We start from the raw sequence: 14,493 nt of genomic DNA on the forward strand, positions 1-14,493 counted from the left end.
CAAGCGGAGGGGACTGGGTTTGGGGAGCAGTGGAGTCTGGATACAGTTGTCTTAGGTGGGATGTGGGGGTTTTTTTGCTAAAGGAGACCAGGCCGAGGTGGTGGCAAAACAAAAGGTGTGGGGAAAATAGGGCTGTTTTAGACAAAATAGGGGAATCTCTTTTCAGTTCTACCACATGCAGAAGACATCAGCTGAGCACATATTAATGCACTTCTTTGTGTGTCCCTGTTCAGACTAAAAGACCTAGAGGTGGCCAAGCTGGGGGATTCTGATGTTCACATCAAGATGTTAGCAGCCCCTATCAATCCAGCGGACATCAACATGATCCAAGGTAACCCGGCTTCTGCAGTTGCACTGGCTCTTTGCTGCCAAGCAGCTTAGTTTTCGTTCCCCTCGATGGGCACCGTGCCGTCGGGCACGCAATGGGCTGCTAGACCACCTGTGACGTGCCCAGCATGGTCTCGAAGGGTTCAGAGCCCCGTTCCTGGGACTAGCCCTTAGCGCTCCAAGAGGAGAAGCTTGTGATTCACCACAGGCTTGGTGCGAAGCAATCTGCTCCTCACGGTCTGGCTTCCTTGCAGGGACGTACGCCATCCTCTCCGAGCTGCCGGCGGTCGGAGGCAACGAAGGCGTTGGCCAAGTGGTGAAGGTCGGCAGTTGCGTGACATCCATGAAACCTGGCGACTGGGTGATCCCAGCGGATGCTGGACTCGGTGAGCTCCTACCCAAACTCTTGGGGACAGGTCCAGGGCACGAGAGCAGCAGCTCTGTTGGCTGCGCAGATGGGGACGATGACACGAGCTGCCCGATGGCTCTTGGTTGGCCTCGTCCACTGCAGACCTCGGCCCGTGGCCAGCACAGGGCACAGCTCACCCCAGGTCTCGACAAGGAAGATACTTGCTGAGACCTGGGGCAGTAGTGACCTCCCCAGCACGCTGCAGAGCGGCATTCGGTGGGGAACGGACATGGGGTTTCTGGCACCTGCCTGTGCTTTATCAAGTAGGAAACGCACTGATGTGCGGTGACGGGCAGAGCTGTGGGGATGGTGCCAGCGCTTAGACTTGCACGAACATCTCTGCTAAGCTGGCTACCAGGGACCAGCGTTTGGTGGAGCAGAAGATGGCTTTCCCAAAATAAAAGGGTGCTGCAGGTATTTCAGAGGTCACGTCTGGAGCAGCTGGTTGCTCCCATCCTCCCTGGAGCTATCTAGACACCGCATTATCCGTGGTCACCAGCAAGGTCCTCCTGGGTGCTGCCTTCTCCCGTAGCACCTCATCCCAGGGGCTTCTCGGGGTGCTTGACACAACTGGTGGCAGTTCAAGCCCATGCAGGAAGGTTACAGTGGAGCTGAGAGCAAACCCATGCCCTGAGTAAAGCACAAGGCTCCTGTCCCCAGCTTCTCCCCAACGCTCCTGCAGACTTTTTCCTCCCTTGTGAACCAGTGCTTTCAGATTTGGCTCAAGAGATTAGGAGTTTGTCTGCCCTAGTGCTGTTCTGGAGCAAAATCCTTCCTCTCCGAAGGGCTGTATTTGCTTAGCATGGCCATAATCACATGTACCTCCCAGTTACAGCAATTCCATCTAATCGGATGTGACTTAAAAAGAAAAAAAACTCCATTAGAGACTGTTCCAGGCGAGGAAAGCAGCAGTTGGAATCCATTTAGTGCCATATTAGCCTAATCATAAATATAATGGGTTGTATTGTCCCAGACGAGAAGCATCTGGATAGCTGCGGAGCTGTACAAAGGCCTCTTAATTTCTTACCTGTTTATATGCAGTTTTAAGCATTATTCTTTCTGCCACTTGTTTTTGAACGCGTTATTTTTTTTTTTTTAAGTGAGCTCAGTAGCCGGTACCCAGCCCCGGTGAATCAGGCTGCAATCGCTCCGGCGTTCGCTGCTGCAATCGCCCTTCCTCCGCAGGAATGGCAGAGCCCCGGGGAAATGCGGGGTGCAAAAAAAAAAAGCTCGGTGCCTTGGACCATGTAGGTCCCTGCGCCTTGCTGTCACCCCGGTGCTCCCTGGCATCGGCACCGCCGGCGCAGGAGCTCGCGTGGGACGTGCCCGCTCATCGCCGTCGCTCGCCGTAACGCGAGAACCCAGCGCGCTTTCGAGAGGAGCAGTGGCGGTGCCGTTGCTTGCGCTAAACTTGAATTCAGAAATAATTTGGTTTTCTGCAGCGTAGAGCCATTACGGGCTTTCTGAACCATTATAAAACATTATAGCAATCTGCTGTTCTCTGGGAACAACTGTGTTTTGTCACATCTCCTTATGGCTTCTTCGCAGACGCGGGATAAAGCATTTAACCTGCGCAAGGTCATAGTTATATCTCATTACAGTTCCCTCCTTAATAGCGCTTTGATGCGGAAAGCATGGGAATTCATTTTTAAACAAATGTGTCTCGTGCTACTCCAAAATGCCAATGGCCAGGAAAAATTGCCGGTTCTGGTTTAGCGTAAGAGCTTGTTCCTTGCCTATTTCTTTTCAAAAGGCTTTTCCACTTAATGGGAGGAGGAAAGCTATCTAGTCGAGATCCAAACGTGATATTTTTAAACATGAAAAAGGTAAATGGGTGATAGGGGGTTAAATCGGATATAAATGTAGAGTCACTCAATCTGAGTAAATTGGCTTTGAATATATGGGCTCATCTGTAGGATATGGAGTATTGCCATTAGCTCTGCGCGCTCCCTGCGCTCAAGGAGCCCCAGTCCTATTACGCGTCTAGGAAATGAGTAGACTTTTCTGGGTATTAAATCTCTCTTGTCCCTGGGCAGCCGGGGATTCGTCTCCTGTCTCCCGCAGGTGTCCTGACGAGGCAAAGGCAGCGTGTGCCGCGAGGTGTACGATAGCGTTTTGCTTAGAAACCCCGGAAACGGCATCCCAGTGCTTCCGTGCTTGTACGGACTGGGGGAAACCTCTCCCACCCCGGGATGCTGGGCGCGTTTCGCACCAAAGGCGCTGGCGTGCGGGACGCGACAGCCCCCGGAGCGGCAAATCCCGGGAAGCAAAAGCAGAGCCGCTTTGCCAGCGGCACGGGGCAGGGTGCGGATACCTGCTGTGGGAGCTCCCCGTGGCCCCAGCGTCTTTGCTGACGCACGAGCCCGATGGAGGCCACCAAGCAACCCGTGGTCGCTGTGCCGTGCCGCGGGGAGGGGAGGCAGGACTTTGCGGATCGTGCGCTGACAGCCAAGCGTACGCGACGTTTGCAAAAATGCTCTTCAAACCTATATGCAGACTGAGCTCCTACGGCGTTTTTGCATCTTTCTTAGCAAGAAATGCATGAAGCTGCAGCGAAACCTCACCTGCGGCCCGTGAATTGCTTTGGGCACCGGCCGTTGGTGGGTTTCTCCGTTTTGGTGAAACGTTGCCTCTGCCCTAGGGACGTGGCGGACGGAAGCGGTGTTCCCCGAAGAGACCCTGCTGCGAGTGCCCGGTGACATCCCCGTGCTCTGCGCCGCCACCCTGAGCGTCAACCCCTGCACGGCGTACAGGATGCTGGCCGACTTCGAGACCCTGCGGCCGGGTACGTGCGGGGCTGCGGGGACCCGAGGGTCTCATCAGCGTTACGTGGCGTTGCTGCGGCCCGTCTCGTGAAGATGGGGGAGCAGACGCGTGACTTGCCGTCACTGCGGCCAGTCTTGGCAAACATCCCGCACCGCAAGGAGGGGAGTCGGGGTGGCCAGAGAGGAGAGGGACGGTCGCTTGCGGTTCCCTTGCCAAAAGCTACTAGACCTCGTGCTCAGGGGTGGCTGAAAGGCTGCATTGCATGCGGGACCATGGAGGAAACGAGTTTTGGTAGGTCTTTCGGTCATTTCTGCCCCAAAACCTTGACCCAAGCAGCCTCCCCGTTGGCTGCCCAGGCAGAGGTGGAGGCAGAGCAGTCGCCTTCCCCTCCCCGAGGGAGAAGGGACAGCGTGGGGCTCAGCGTTGCGCTGGCTGGGTCTCAGCTTGCGGGTGGGAGGCCACCGGTCCCGCAGGAGAGCTCAAAGGCCAAGCTGAGCCAGTTTCTGCACCGCTCCGCAGGTGACTCCGTCATCCAGAATGCTGCCAACAGTGGCGTGGGCCAGGCTGTGATCCAGATCGCGAAAGCCTTCGGCATCAGGACCATCAACGTGGTCCGAGACAGGTGAGCGTGGCGTGGACAGCCAGAGACTCCTCCTGGGAAGGGAGGAGGTTTCCAAGGGGCAGGAAAGGATGGTGAGCAGAGATGGCTGAAATGCAGCCACCCTTCGAAGGCAGAGCTGCCCTGCGTCCCCCAACACCAGCTTCTCATCCTGGTCGCTCTGAGAGGGACCTCGGGAACACGTAGCCCTACCGGCAAATGGGGCTGGAGGGAGATGGGCGAGTGTGGGGGTGGGATTTGGTCTTGGCCTGTTGCGCTTGCAGTCCAAAGCAGGGATAGAAATAACTTGAGGCTGGAAAGACCAGTGTGTGGGGGAGCAGGAGCTGGTCACATCCCTGCACGGGGCCGTGGAAGCCTTTTCCAGCAGGAAGCCATGTACAGGAATAGCTGGGGCTGCCACAGCACCAACAACACTGGTGAGATGGGAGGAGACCCCTGTCGGCAGCAGCTGGGGTTGGGGCAGGCTCCTGCGGCAGAGAGGGGCTGGAAGATGTCTCCCAGCCTCTGCTCTACCACGTCTCCTCCCTAATCTACATCTGAGCAAGAGGAAGATCAAGGTGACGCTCTTTGCTCTTTCCTTTCTGGCTCATCAGGTCTCCTCTGTCTTTTTTTTTTTCCCCTCCAGACCTGATCTCCCAAAGCTGGTGGAGAGACTGATGTCCCTCGGTGCAGACCACGTCATCACAGAAGAGATGCTGAGAAAGCCAGACATGAAAGACCTATTTAAGGTACTTGCTGTTGATCCCTCCAGAGAGAAAGTCCAAGGTTGTCCCTGTAGCTCAGTACTTTGAGCAACGGTGCAAGGATGCTGGAAAGGACAGATATGAAATAAGCTCTTCCTAATCTCTAGGCAGGCAACCATCGTGTTCAGGCTGTAAATCATTAGGGATGGATATAAAGCTAATGAATAGTGTTCTTGCGCTTTTTTTCCCTCTAAGTCACTAGTTACCGTGTGTATTATCCTCTCGTGTAACTGAATGTGCCCATCTGCTAATAGAAATACGCGCTCAATCTGCCAAACTCCTGGTCTCAAAGTGCCTTTCGCAAAGTGTCGCCTTACTGGCGATAAACTAGGACGTATTCATCTCCGCCGCTCCGATTACCTTGTTACCTCTCATCCCTTCTCCAAGCTGAGCGGTGTGTTTGGCATCTAGCTGGCTGCACCAGGAGCAGCTTTCACGGTTAAATCAGCAAAAAGGTCTCTGAGGGGACCACGCTGGAGGTAGAGGCACTGCAGTGAAGTGCTGCACCTTGACGTACTGCAGGGAATGTCCTTTCCTCGCAGAGGTGCGGTAAATGTCTCTGATGGGGAATATCCTCCTGGGCATGGGTTTTCCTGCTCCCCTTGGAGTGGTTTCACTTGAGCTTTCTCTGGATCGGGATTTAGCCCTGCAGGGCTGGGGGATTTCCCTGCTGCTGTGAGGCTCAGCCTGTTGATTTTTGGCTCTGGTTGTGATTCTTAGCTGTCTCCAAGTAAACACTGGGGTTAAGGCAGCTGCTCCCTCAGGAGCTGTGGTCTCACGCTCAAGAGAGCCCTAAAATTTGGGGACCTTCTTAATAAACTTCTCTTTCTGTGCACTGCTCCCCACTGCTGTCGCTGAAACCACGACTCTTTCAGAGCATCCCGAAGCCCCGGCTTGCCCTGAACTGCGTCGGAGGGAAAAGCACTACTGAGATGCTGCGGCACTTGCAGTAAGTTTGGCTCTTTGCCTTGGCTGTTGAGGTGTGGCTTCTCTGCAGGTTTCGGGTCAGCACCAGGGTGGGCCTGCTCCAGAGTGCTCTGAGCTCAGCTGGGGACTGCAGATGTTATTAGTTGATGTTGGTCCTCATTGGGATTTTGGTGAGGGAAAAGGAGCGCAAAGGGAGAAGTCTTGGGAAATAATAACTTAACCCATCATCACCCCATCTCTCACTTTTCTCAAACCTCTCTGCCAGTGGCATGAGGCAAAAGATGTCTGAAATCTGAGTTATGAATGTCCTTCTGGCCCTGGCCAGGTTCAAGGGCTGGCTGGTGCATCTGACAGCAAATCCAGCTACTGCTGCATGCAAGGAAAAGGGGAAATCTAGAAGGCAGAGTTCAGTGGATATTTGGAGGAGCCTTTAGTGCAAGGATAGCCCCATCTGCACAGCGATGGGTTTGGGCATAACAGAGGGAGAGGTAACAAGTGAGGTCAAAGACTTGTGTTGGAGATCGCAGTTACCCGAATACCCAGTTCTCTTCCAGGCCCAAAGGGACCATGGTCACCTATGGAGGAATGGCAAAGCAGCCTGTGATGGTCCCTGTGGTGAGTATTTGAGATGCTCTTGACCTGCCGCGGTATTGAATAGCCTTCTTGCTACAGGCTGTCCACTTTGCCACGCTGCCAATGTGCAGGTGCTCTGAGGTGTTCACACCTCTGTAGCTGCTGCTTGCCCGTCATCCTCTCAGCTCCTGCTCAGCACCACTGCCCTTGCTGGAAGGACCACATGAGCTCAGCTCTTGCCTTCCTTCAGTAGGAGGGTGCATCTGCCACCATCTGTTGTTTGAACATCAAATTCAGAGCCTCCAAACTTTTTTTTTTTTTTTTAAACTGACTGGGGCTGTTGCAAGATGAGCTGGTTTGCACCTCTGGCGCAGGTCTCTTGCATTATGTATGAAGGAACTGGCTGGTGTGAACTCCCAGCCTGGGAAGTTGCTCAGCAGACACTGAGTAACAAGCGCTCCCTGAAACAAGCTGATCTTGCATATCAGAGTCACATCTCTGTATCCCTCTATGCTCTGACTGCAATCTCGTTTTATTCTGGCAAGGTGGAGCCCCTCTAACCTTGGACCTGTAGCAGCTCAGAGCTGTGGTGCCATGGAGACCCTGGGATAATGCGAGGTGTTTCATTAATGTGAACTTGCTAAAGTGAATTTGTCACAAATTAAAGCTCTAACAGAAGAGTGAAGATCCTCATTGCCACCTTTCAACCGCTGTCAAACTTACAAGAGCTTAGAAATATACTGGGGGGAGATCTCGCCTTCTGGCATGTGCAGAATGGAAATGCATAGTGGTGAGCGTCTCCCTGTTTCTGCAGAGCGCGTTCATCTTCAAGGACGTGAAGCTCCGTGGATTCTGGATGACCCAGTGGAAGAAAGACCAAATGCACAGTAAGTTGGCAGTTGCCATCGCAGATGTGGACAGATGCCAAAGGATGTCACTGAAGTGGTGGGTCAACATGTTCATGGCTGACCTGTCACTCCCATGCTGGGATACCCTCCCTGTTTGCTCTTACTTCAGTCGTGAGTTTGGTAGTTCTCAGACCTGCTGAAGTGCAGCCCGGGAGGCTGCAGCACTAGCTTGGAAAGAAGATGCCTCCTGGTGTTCTTCATACCTCCTACTGTTCCCCTTGTTTTGTCACACTTGGCGTGGGTAAAACAGCTGCAAAGTCGACAAGCCTTGCTGGAGCACATGGAGCCAAGTCCATTGACTTCACTGGGGGTGGGTGGGAAGAGCCACCTGCGCACCAGGTGTGAATTTGGCCCATGGTCCTGTTTGCCACCAGCTTTGGGCAGCTTCACACTTGGTCCAAGAGCCATTTCTACAACCCCTTGGAAGTCCAGTTGAGGCAGCACGTTGGATTGGCTCATCTTTCCCCAGGCCATGTCCCAGAAGGGACCTAAAGCACTGGCCCAGCTTTGCTGGGACAGGCAAACTAGAGCATCTGGCTCACTGAGCCAGAGCTGCGAAAGCTGCTGCCCCCTCCATGCTGCGTCCCCGAGAGTGGCCGGCGATGGGTACGGGAGCAGAGGTGTGCACCGGGCAGCGACCTGTGGCCACACACCCCAGGGCAGTTCGGGAAGCTGAGGGAGCCCCTCTTCGGGGCAGTGCAGGTCGTACAGGGACTGGGGGGGACATTCCTGCTGAAGGTGACACCCATGTGCAGTCCCTGCCCTGCGCTGCCCCATGGGTGCCAGCTGCTGCTGAGCAAGTGAGCAAGCAGGGCTGGTGCTCACGTACCTGGGGCACTTGCCCTATCCCAAATGCCTGAGCTGGGAGCACGGTGCATGCGCTTTGCACCCCAGGGTTGTGTTGGCTGCAGAGCCTGTGCCACCAGGACCCGCTCCGGTGTGGGTTTTGGCAGGTATTTTGCCCGGGAATTGCTTGGTGGCTCTGGCTTATTGCAAGCTGTCTCCTTCCCTTGCAGACAAGGACAGCCTGAAGAGCATGGTAGAGAGCTTGTGTGAGCTCGTTCGGAAAGGGCAGCTCACCGCGCCAGCATGCACGGAGGTCCCGCTCGAGGACTACAGGACGGCCCTGGAGGCCTCCATGAAGCCGTTCACATCGTCTAAACAGATACTCATCCTGTGACTCCCCGAGCCCAGGGAGGGCTCGGGTGTAGCAGCAGGCTGAACTGCAGGTGCTTCCCATCTTGCTGGACCCTGCAGCTGGATCCCAGCCGGCTTGCAAACATTCCCTTTGCCGTGTTGTCTGCAGGGGAAGGTACTAAGGGGAAAAAAAATAGATCCATCCATTTTTTGCCCACTTAAAGTTTTAAAAGCCTCTGCAACTTTGCATAAATGGCACTATGAGAGCAAGTTATTGCTTTTGGAGAGAGATTCCAACCTCGCTTTAGCTTAGATTAGTTTCATTGCAATGGAAAGCTCAGGGTGTTGAGGCGGCTGTTGCAGGAATCGCAGATTGGGGTGACGACAGGCGATTGGGCAGCCAAGGCCGCGAAGAGCAGAAGTTCCCGGTCGGGCGCATTTGCACAGCGGGGGTTTGTTCTGCCACCTAGGATGGCTGATCGCTGCCTTCTGCCTCATTCACTAGCTCGAACCTTCGTTCTGCTGTTTGTATTGCCGTCACCTCCAGGTGATTCAGGCTGTTCTCAGGTCGCTTTGCAGGAAAGCGTGTGGCTGGTCGCTGCCTACCTCTGAGCCAGCACCGGCACAGCCACATCTGCTGCTGCTAAAGGCACTCTTGCTCTCAGCCACCCCTCAACCCGCAGAGGCCCGGCAGCATCCAGCAGAGTGGGACTGGAGACTCCCATCCCCGCTCTGATATTGGGTGGCTGCTCGGCCATGCCGCAGCCCCAACCAGTGTCTGGCTCCACGCTCGCTCCGAGGAGGCAGTGCTCGCCCAGGCGGAGCAACATGAGACTCTTCCCAGGCATCAGCTGCTGGTTGGGACCTACCATAGGGACGGGCACCACTGGCACGAGCGGGATGGTATTGAGGTGGCAGCGATACATGCCTGCGTATTGCTTTGATCGAGTCGTCGCGGATTAAATGCAACGAGACAGAGGGTCGGAGGCAAACATGAACTTTAAAGCGCTGGCGGAGGATTACAGGGTCACCCAGTGCCAGCAGGCTGCTCTGCTAACGCAGCCCCTCTCAGCTCACACGCGTGAACCGCACGCTCTTCCACGTGCGTTTCCTCAGCCGCCTCCACCAGGAGCAGTGGCTCCATCTTTGCCAGCCTCAGCGTTGAACTGCTGAGCCGGATGGATGCCAGGGAGATGCACACTCCTCTTGGAAGCATTGCGGGGAGGACAGGCTGGGGTGCAATGGGACAGACAGCTCTAAGCCCGTGGTGTCACTCTCCAAGGTGGACCAGCCGGAGCGGGGACAAATGGAGCAGGTCAGGAAGTGTCCAGTGCAAACCATGAGGATGAACCCGCTCCCTGGAAGAGAGGAAGGTGCATGTAAGGCCGAGCAAGCATTTGCCATCCATGACCCTCGTGGCATTACCAGGGGGCCAAGAGCCAGGTCGGCTGACCCAGACTACCCTGGGCAGATTCGGGTCTGGAGGGCTTTGCCCAGAGGAAAAGGCTGGAAAAGTGGCAGAAAAACAGGCAGAAACGAAGACTTACCGAGCGCCAGACACCACTGCCACACCAGCGGGAACTGTCCCGTCACTGCAAGACAGAGCAGACGTCTCAGGGAGCACCCTGACTCGTGGCCCCACATTTGAGCCAGGGATGGGACTCTCCTGGCCTGCAGCTGAATTTCCCCAGTGCCTTGGCCCTGGGTGCTGGGTCCAAGGCTTCGGCAGGAGACCAGCTGCCTGCATTGCCCTTGTCTGGAGTCTCAAATGCGTGTAGGAAAGGGGTGGCTTTTTGCAGTACCTTGACTTGAATTAACTTTTGCTGCTGTTACTAAACCACTGGCACTATGAGTGTGAGATTTGCAGAGAAATCTCTTTGAAATCAATGTTTATTTTTTTTTTAAGATGCTGCCAATAAATTTTTCTGTGATCAAAGTGTGAAGTGCTGCAGTGCAACTTGCCTAGGCAGACTGTAAGTGTTGCTCCCCCTGGCAAGCATGGTTAAGATCTCAAACCCAGTACAGACCTCAAACCCACCTGCAGCCATGCAAAAATTCCCATTAGTGTCACTAGGCTTCGAATGAGGACCGGGGTAGCTAACCTGCTGAATTTGCTGAAGCAGGATATTCGTGCAGCTGCCCTTCTGCTATAGGAAACCCTCATCTGCTCAGCTGTTCCTTGTGTGATTCATCCATCATCCCTTAATTTACTTCTGTTACCCTTCCCCATCTGTCTTTTTGGCCCAGGAGCAGGCCAGGTACCGTGGCCTGGCCAGCACTGCTGCCGTTGATTCCCCCAGACATGGGGATCAAGCTGGTGTGCAGGGCATCCCATGGCAAATCTAATGAGCGAAGCTACAGAGCTGTGCAGCCCTTTCCTCTTGCTAAATCACAGGTATTTCGTGCACGAGCCAATATTTAATATTTAAAAGCGCAGGAGAAGGCAGGCCGTGGTCCTTGGGCAAGTGTCTCAAGGCTACCGCAGGGGTGATGGCGCTGTCTCTGCTCCATTAGCACCAGCAGGGCACAAAAAGTGGTGTCCCTCTCCCCAAATTTTCACCCCAGCCGTGCGCTCACCAAGGCAGGTCAGCAGCACGTGGAGCAGCGTGACGGTCAGGGCATGGCCCCAGACCCAGCACTTCAGCAGCGCGGCGAAGAGGATGCTGCTGGTGAAGTAGGTCAGCTCCATGGCCAGCAGCCCCCCCGGAGGCGAGAGGAGCCCCGCGAGCCCACCGCGAGGCCGGTGTCTTCCCCGTCTAAATGCTATGGGTGTGCTCTACAGCGGCAAGTGCCTTCCCGTCCCCGTGCATCCCGTTCCCTCCCAGGGTGAAGCACGCCCCTCACTGCCAGGGAGACTCACGGCTTCATTTCCCAGCTGCCCCCTTGCCCGTCAGCTTACCCAGATATTTGGGGTTGGAAAGGGACGGTTTGGTCCTGAACTCGAAGAGGATGAGGCCGTCAAAAGTGTCGAGCCTGCGGGGAGGGAAAGGACGCTTGTGGGAAGCCTGCGGGCCAGGCGGTTATGGGACAGCCAGACCCCCCCATCCCTATGTCCCTCTGCCTGGCCAGGCGCGAATGCCACCACGTGTCCACGTCGCCCAACCGGCCTCGGCACCGCAGATGCCCTGTATCAGCCCGGTTCATCCAACAGCTCCAGGGAAGCACAGGCTCCAGCCACTCTCCCCTCTTAAAACCAAATATTGTTTCTTTTACAGTGGAGTGAGACATTTAGAGACTTCTAAAACAAGGTTTCCCTCCTAGCCATGACCCCTTCAGATACCCCTGCAGCCTCCCATGCCACCCAGTACTCCTTCTCAGCCTCCTTTCCTAAGGAAGAGTTTGTGCACCCCACAGATTAAAAAACCCTGCAGATTTAAAAATCCCACGGACCTAAACCAACTTGTTTTAAACCTGCCGTCACGCAGGCGTCTTGGGCCGCCTGGGTGCCGGCTGAGGTCTCGCTGACCCCCTCCGCCTCACCTGAGAGCCCCATGGCAGATGCTGCCCATCACGTAGTAGACAGTGTAGAAGATGCCCAGGCACAGCAGCAGGTGCAGGAGGAGGATCTGCAAGCGGAGCAGGTTTCACTTTTCAAAAACAGGCCCCTAGAAGGGTTAAAGCGTGAAGGTTCAAGGATCTAACATGCCCTGGTGCATTTAAGCCTTAGCAAAGAGAAATTTTCACTTCAATGTGAACATTGTTGGAGCAGCCCCTGATTGCTGCCCAAGTTTTCAAGCAAGCTGGAGTGCTTCAACTGGAGAAACTTGCTGGCTAAGCAGTCGGTATCAGGGTTGGCTTAAAGGGCTAAATCAGCTTTGGGGGAGCCAGCAGGAGTCTCCTTTGCAGGCCTGCAGGGAGATTATCTTCTTCATTTGTTCACTTCGATGTCTAAATCGGTCAAAGTTGGAAAATAAAAGGCAAAAGTTTGCAAGCGGCAGCAGTGGTGAGTAACAGGACCGAGCTGCGGAAGGGGCGCATCAGCCATTGCAAAGGGCATCGTGACCAAGAACAGGTTGTTATCAACAAAAAAATATGTTTTTAATCCTTCTGGCATGGCGCGTGGGGCCGCGAGCGTGGCCCAAGGATGCCGGCTGCCTTGCAGCCCGTGGGAGCCCTGGTCCCGGCCAGTTTGCAGTTGGGGCCGCGGGTTGTCCTCACTCCCGGAGCCGGGAACGGCCCTCGCCCTGGCTCAGTGCCCTTTTTCTCCAAGAGGGCGAGAGGGAGCAGCCGGGGGCGGATTATCCCCAGCTCCCCACGGCCTCGCCAGATGGCCAGGCAGAATTAGCCACGGTGATGGGCAAAACGAGCCGCCACTGCCCTCGCTGGCACTGCCTCCCCCTGTGCCGGCGACACCTCCGTGCCCTGCATTTCCTTCCCCGAGCCGTGTTACCCCCCTGCGACCGGCTCAGGCCCGCGGGCCGGCGCTGACCCACAAAACCGGCCGCGCTGGGCCATCTCCGACGCAGCGAAGCCCTGTCGCCCCTTACCTTGACGCTCGTCCCCCGGCTGCCCTGGCGGGTCATGAGCGAGCCAGGCTGCCGTCCGCGGGCGACCCGAGCCTGCACTGCGTGCCAAGATTTGAGGCCGCGACACTGGCTGCAACAACGAGCTAGAGCCTGGTTTCCTCACTGGAAAAACAGAAATAATAATTTGCTCTTCTACCTAAAAGCACCCAGTCCTCAGCCGCTCGCTCGACACCCAGTGTCCCCTTAGGAGTCCTCTGCTCTGGGCAACCTCCTCTGCACAGCTGCTGTAAATAACTTTTTTTTTCCTATTTTCTGCAAGGGGAGACATCAGAGCCACAATGCGGCCTCCGCCCAGCCAATCCGATCCAAGTCTTCCCAAGTCGCCTTATCGGACTCCTTTCTCAAGGAAATTCCTCCCCTTTCTCGGGGTGATTCCACCCAGTTCTCGAACGGCGCATCCTGCAGTTCCTGAGTCAATGAAATACTTGTTCTTGCTTTCCCACGGGGAGTTTTGGAACATCGACAGTAAAAGACGGCTCTGTTCCACCTGGGAGATAGTTGCATTTTGCTGATGGATAGGCAGATTTCTGCAATAGCTGCAAGAAGCACATTTACCTCTCTAGAGGGTGACTAGCAGTAGTCAACACTTGATATGTAAAATCACTGTCATTACGGTTACCCAGGCAAGTCTTGGGCTGTCTTGTTCTGCTCTTCCAGCTTTAGCGTCGCAGGCTGGCACATAATACGCAACTTCATCTCTGGATTTATGCTAAGAGGATGCTGAATTTACAGGAGATAGATTCAGCACCCTGCTGCATGTCGATACGTGGTCCCCGCTTCGGGTTATAACACAGAGGAAAGTCGATGCTAAATTGGGTTTGGGATGTGAAAAGTGAGAGTTAAAAATTGCGTCTTCATTTACTTGCCTGTGCCGGTTTGCGGAGCGGGGGAAGAGAAGTCAGTGATTGCTTAGAGTCATTTTTAAGGCTTAGGATGGATTCTTTAAAACTACGTGCATTTTCTTTTGAAAAATAAACCCCTTTAAAACTAAAATTAGCAGCCTGTGTTAGGAGCTAAACTTGCTAGATTGTATTAAAGCCATTTTAACCACACAAAAACAGCCTGCCAAAACACAGATTTTTTCCTTTTTTTTTTTGATTAATTTGGATTAATGAGTCTCATCCCACAAATTCCTCTTTGAAACAAAGAAAATGATTAAAAGCTGAAAAGGCAGGAAAGCTTATTTGCTTTTTTTTCGAAATGAGGAAGAAAATCAGGAAGTTTAGCTCTCCCAGTTCTAAATCCTGAAGGCCGCGGTAAGCAGAAACAGTAAGTTTGGACTCTATTTACTTTATTTAAACATTTCTGGTGAACTTTTTCAGACTTATCCTGAGCATTTCAGGTCATTCCAAGAGTAAAACGGTAAAACGTTGGTGTCTCATCCCGTAGACGGAGCGTGCGCTGGCACCTCTGGCGCGTCCCCGGGAAGCGGGCGCCGCTCCAGGGCCAATGTCACATCTCACCCGGGAGCGTAAAAACCCGGCAGCGAGACCTTGGGCTTTTTACCCGAGAAAAGAGCAAACGAAGAAGCCTCCTAAGGGGAACCCACGCCGCTGAT

At 54.5% G+C, this 14,493-nt stretch overlaps 1 protein-coding gene across 3 annotated transcripts in view; it reads left to right on the plus strand.

Moving 5' to 3' along the window:
* Window positions 1-10,345, plus strand: part of MECR (mitochondrial trans-2-enoyl-CoA reductase) — a 53,611-nt gene extending 43,266 nt beyond the window's left edge. For all 3 annotated transcript variants that reach the window (XM_067311707.1, XM_067311705.1, XM_067311706.1), the window contains exons 2-10: window positions 234-331; window positions 582-713; window positions 3,378-3,521; window positions 4,022-4,124; window positions 4,747-4,849; window positions 5,740-5,813; window positions 6,346-6,406; window positions 7,179-7,251; window positions 8,289-10,345. In XM_067311707.1, coding sequence (XP_067167808.1) covers window positions 286-331; window positions 582-713; window positions 3,378-3,521; window positions 4,022-4,124; window positions 4,747-4,849; window positions 5,740-5,813; window positions 6,346-6,406; window positions 7,179-7,251; window positions 8,289-8,452 — 900 coding nt within the window. In that variant the 5' untranslated portion in view covers window positions 234-285 and the 3' untranslated portion in view covers window positions 8,453-10,345. The remainder of the gene's footprint in view (window positions 1-233; window positions 332-581; window positions 714-3,377; window positions 3,522-4,021; window positions 4,125-4,746; window positions 4,850-5,739; window positions 5,814-6,345; window positions 6,407-7,178; window positions 7,252-8,288) is intronic.
* Window positions 10,346-14,493: the final 4,148 nt, after the last annotated feature.

This window comes from Apteryx mantelli, chromosome 27, assembly GCF_036417845.1.
Source record: "Apteryx mantelli isolate bAptMan1 chromosome 27, bAptMan1.hap1, whole genome shotgun sequence".
NCBI classification, from domain to species: Eukaryota; Metazoa; Chordata; class Aves; order Apterygiformes; family Apterygidae; genus Apteryx; species Apteryx mantelli.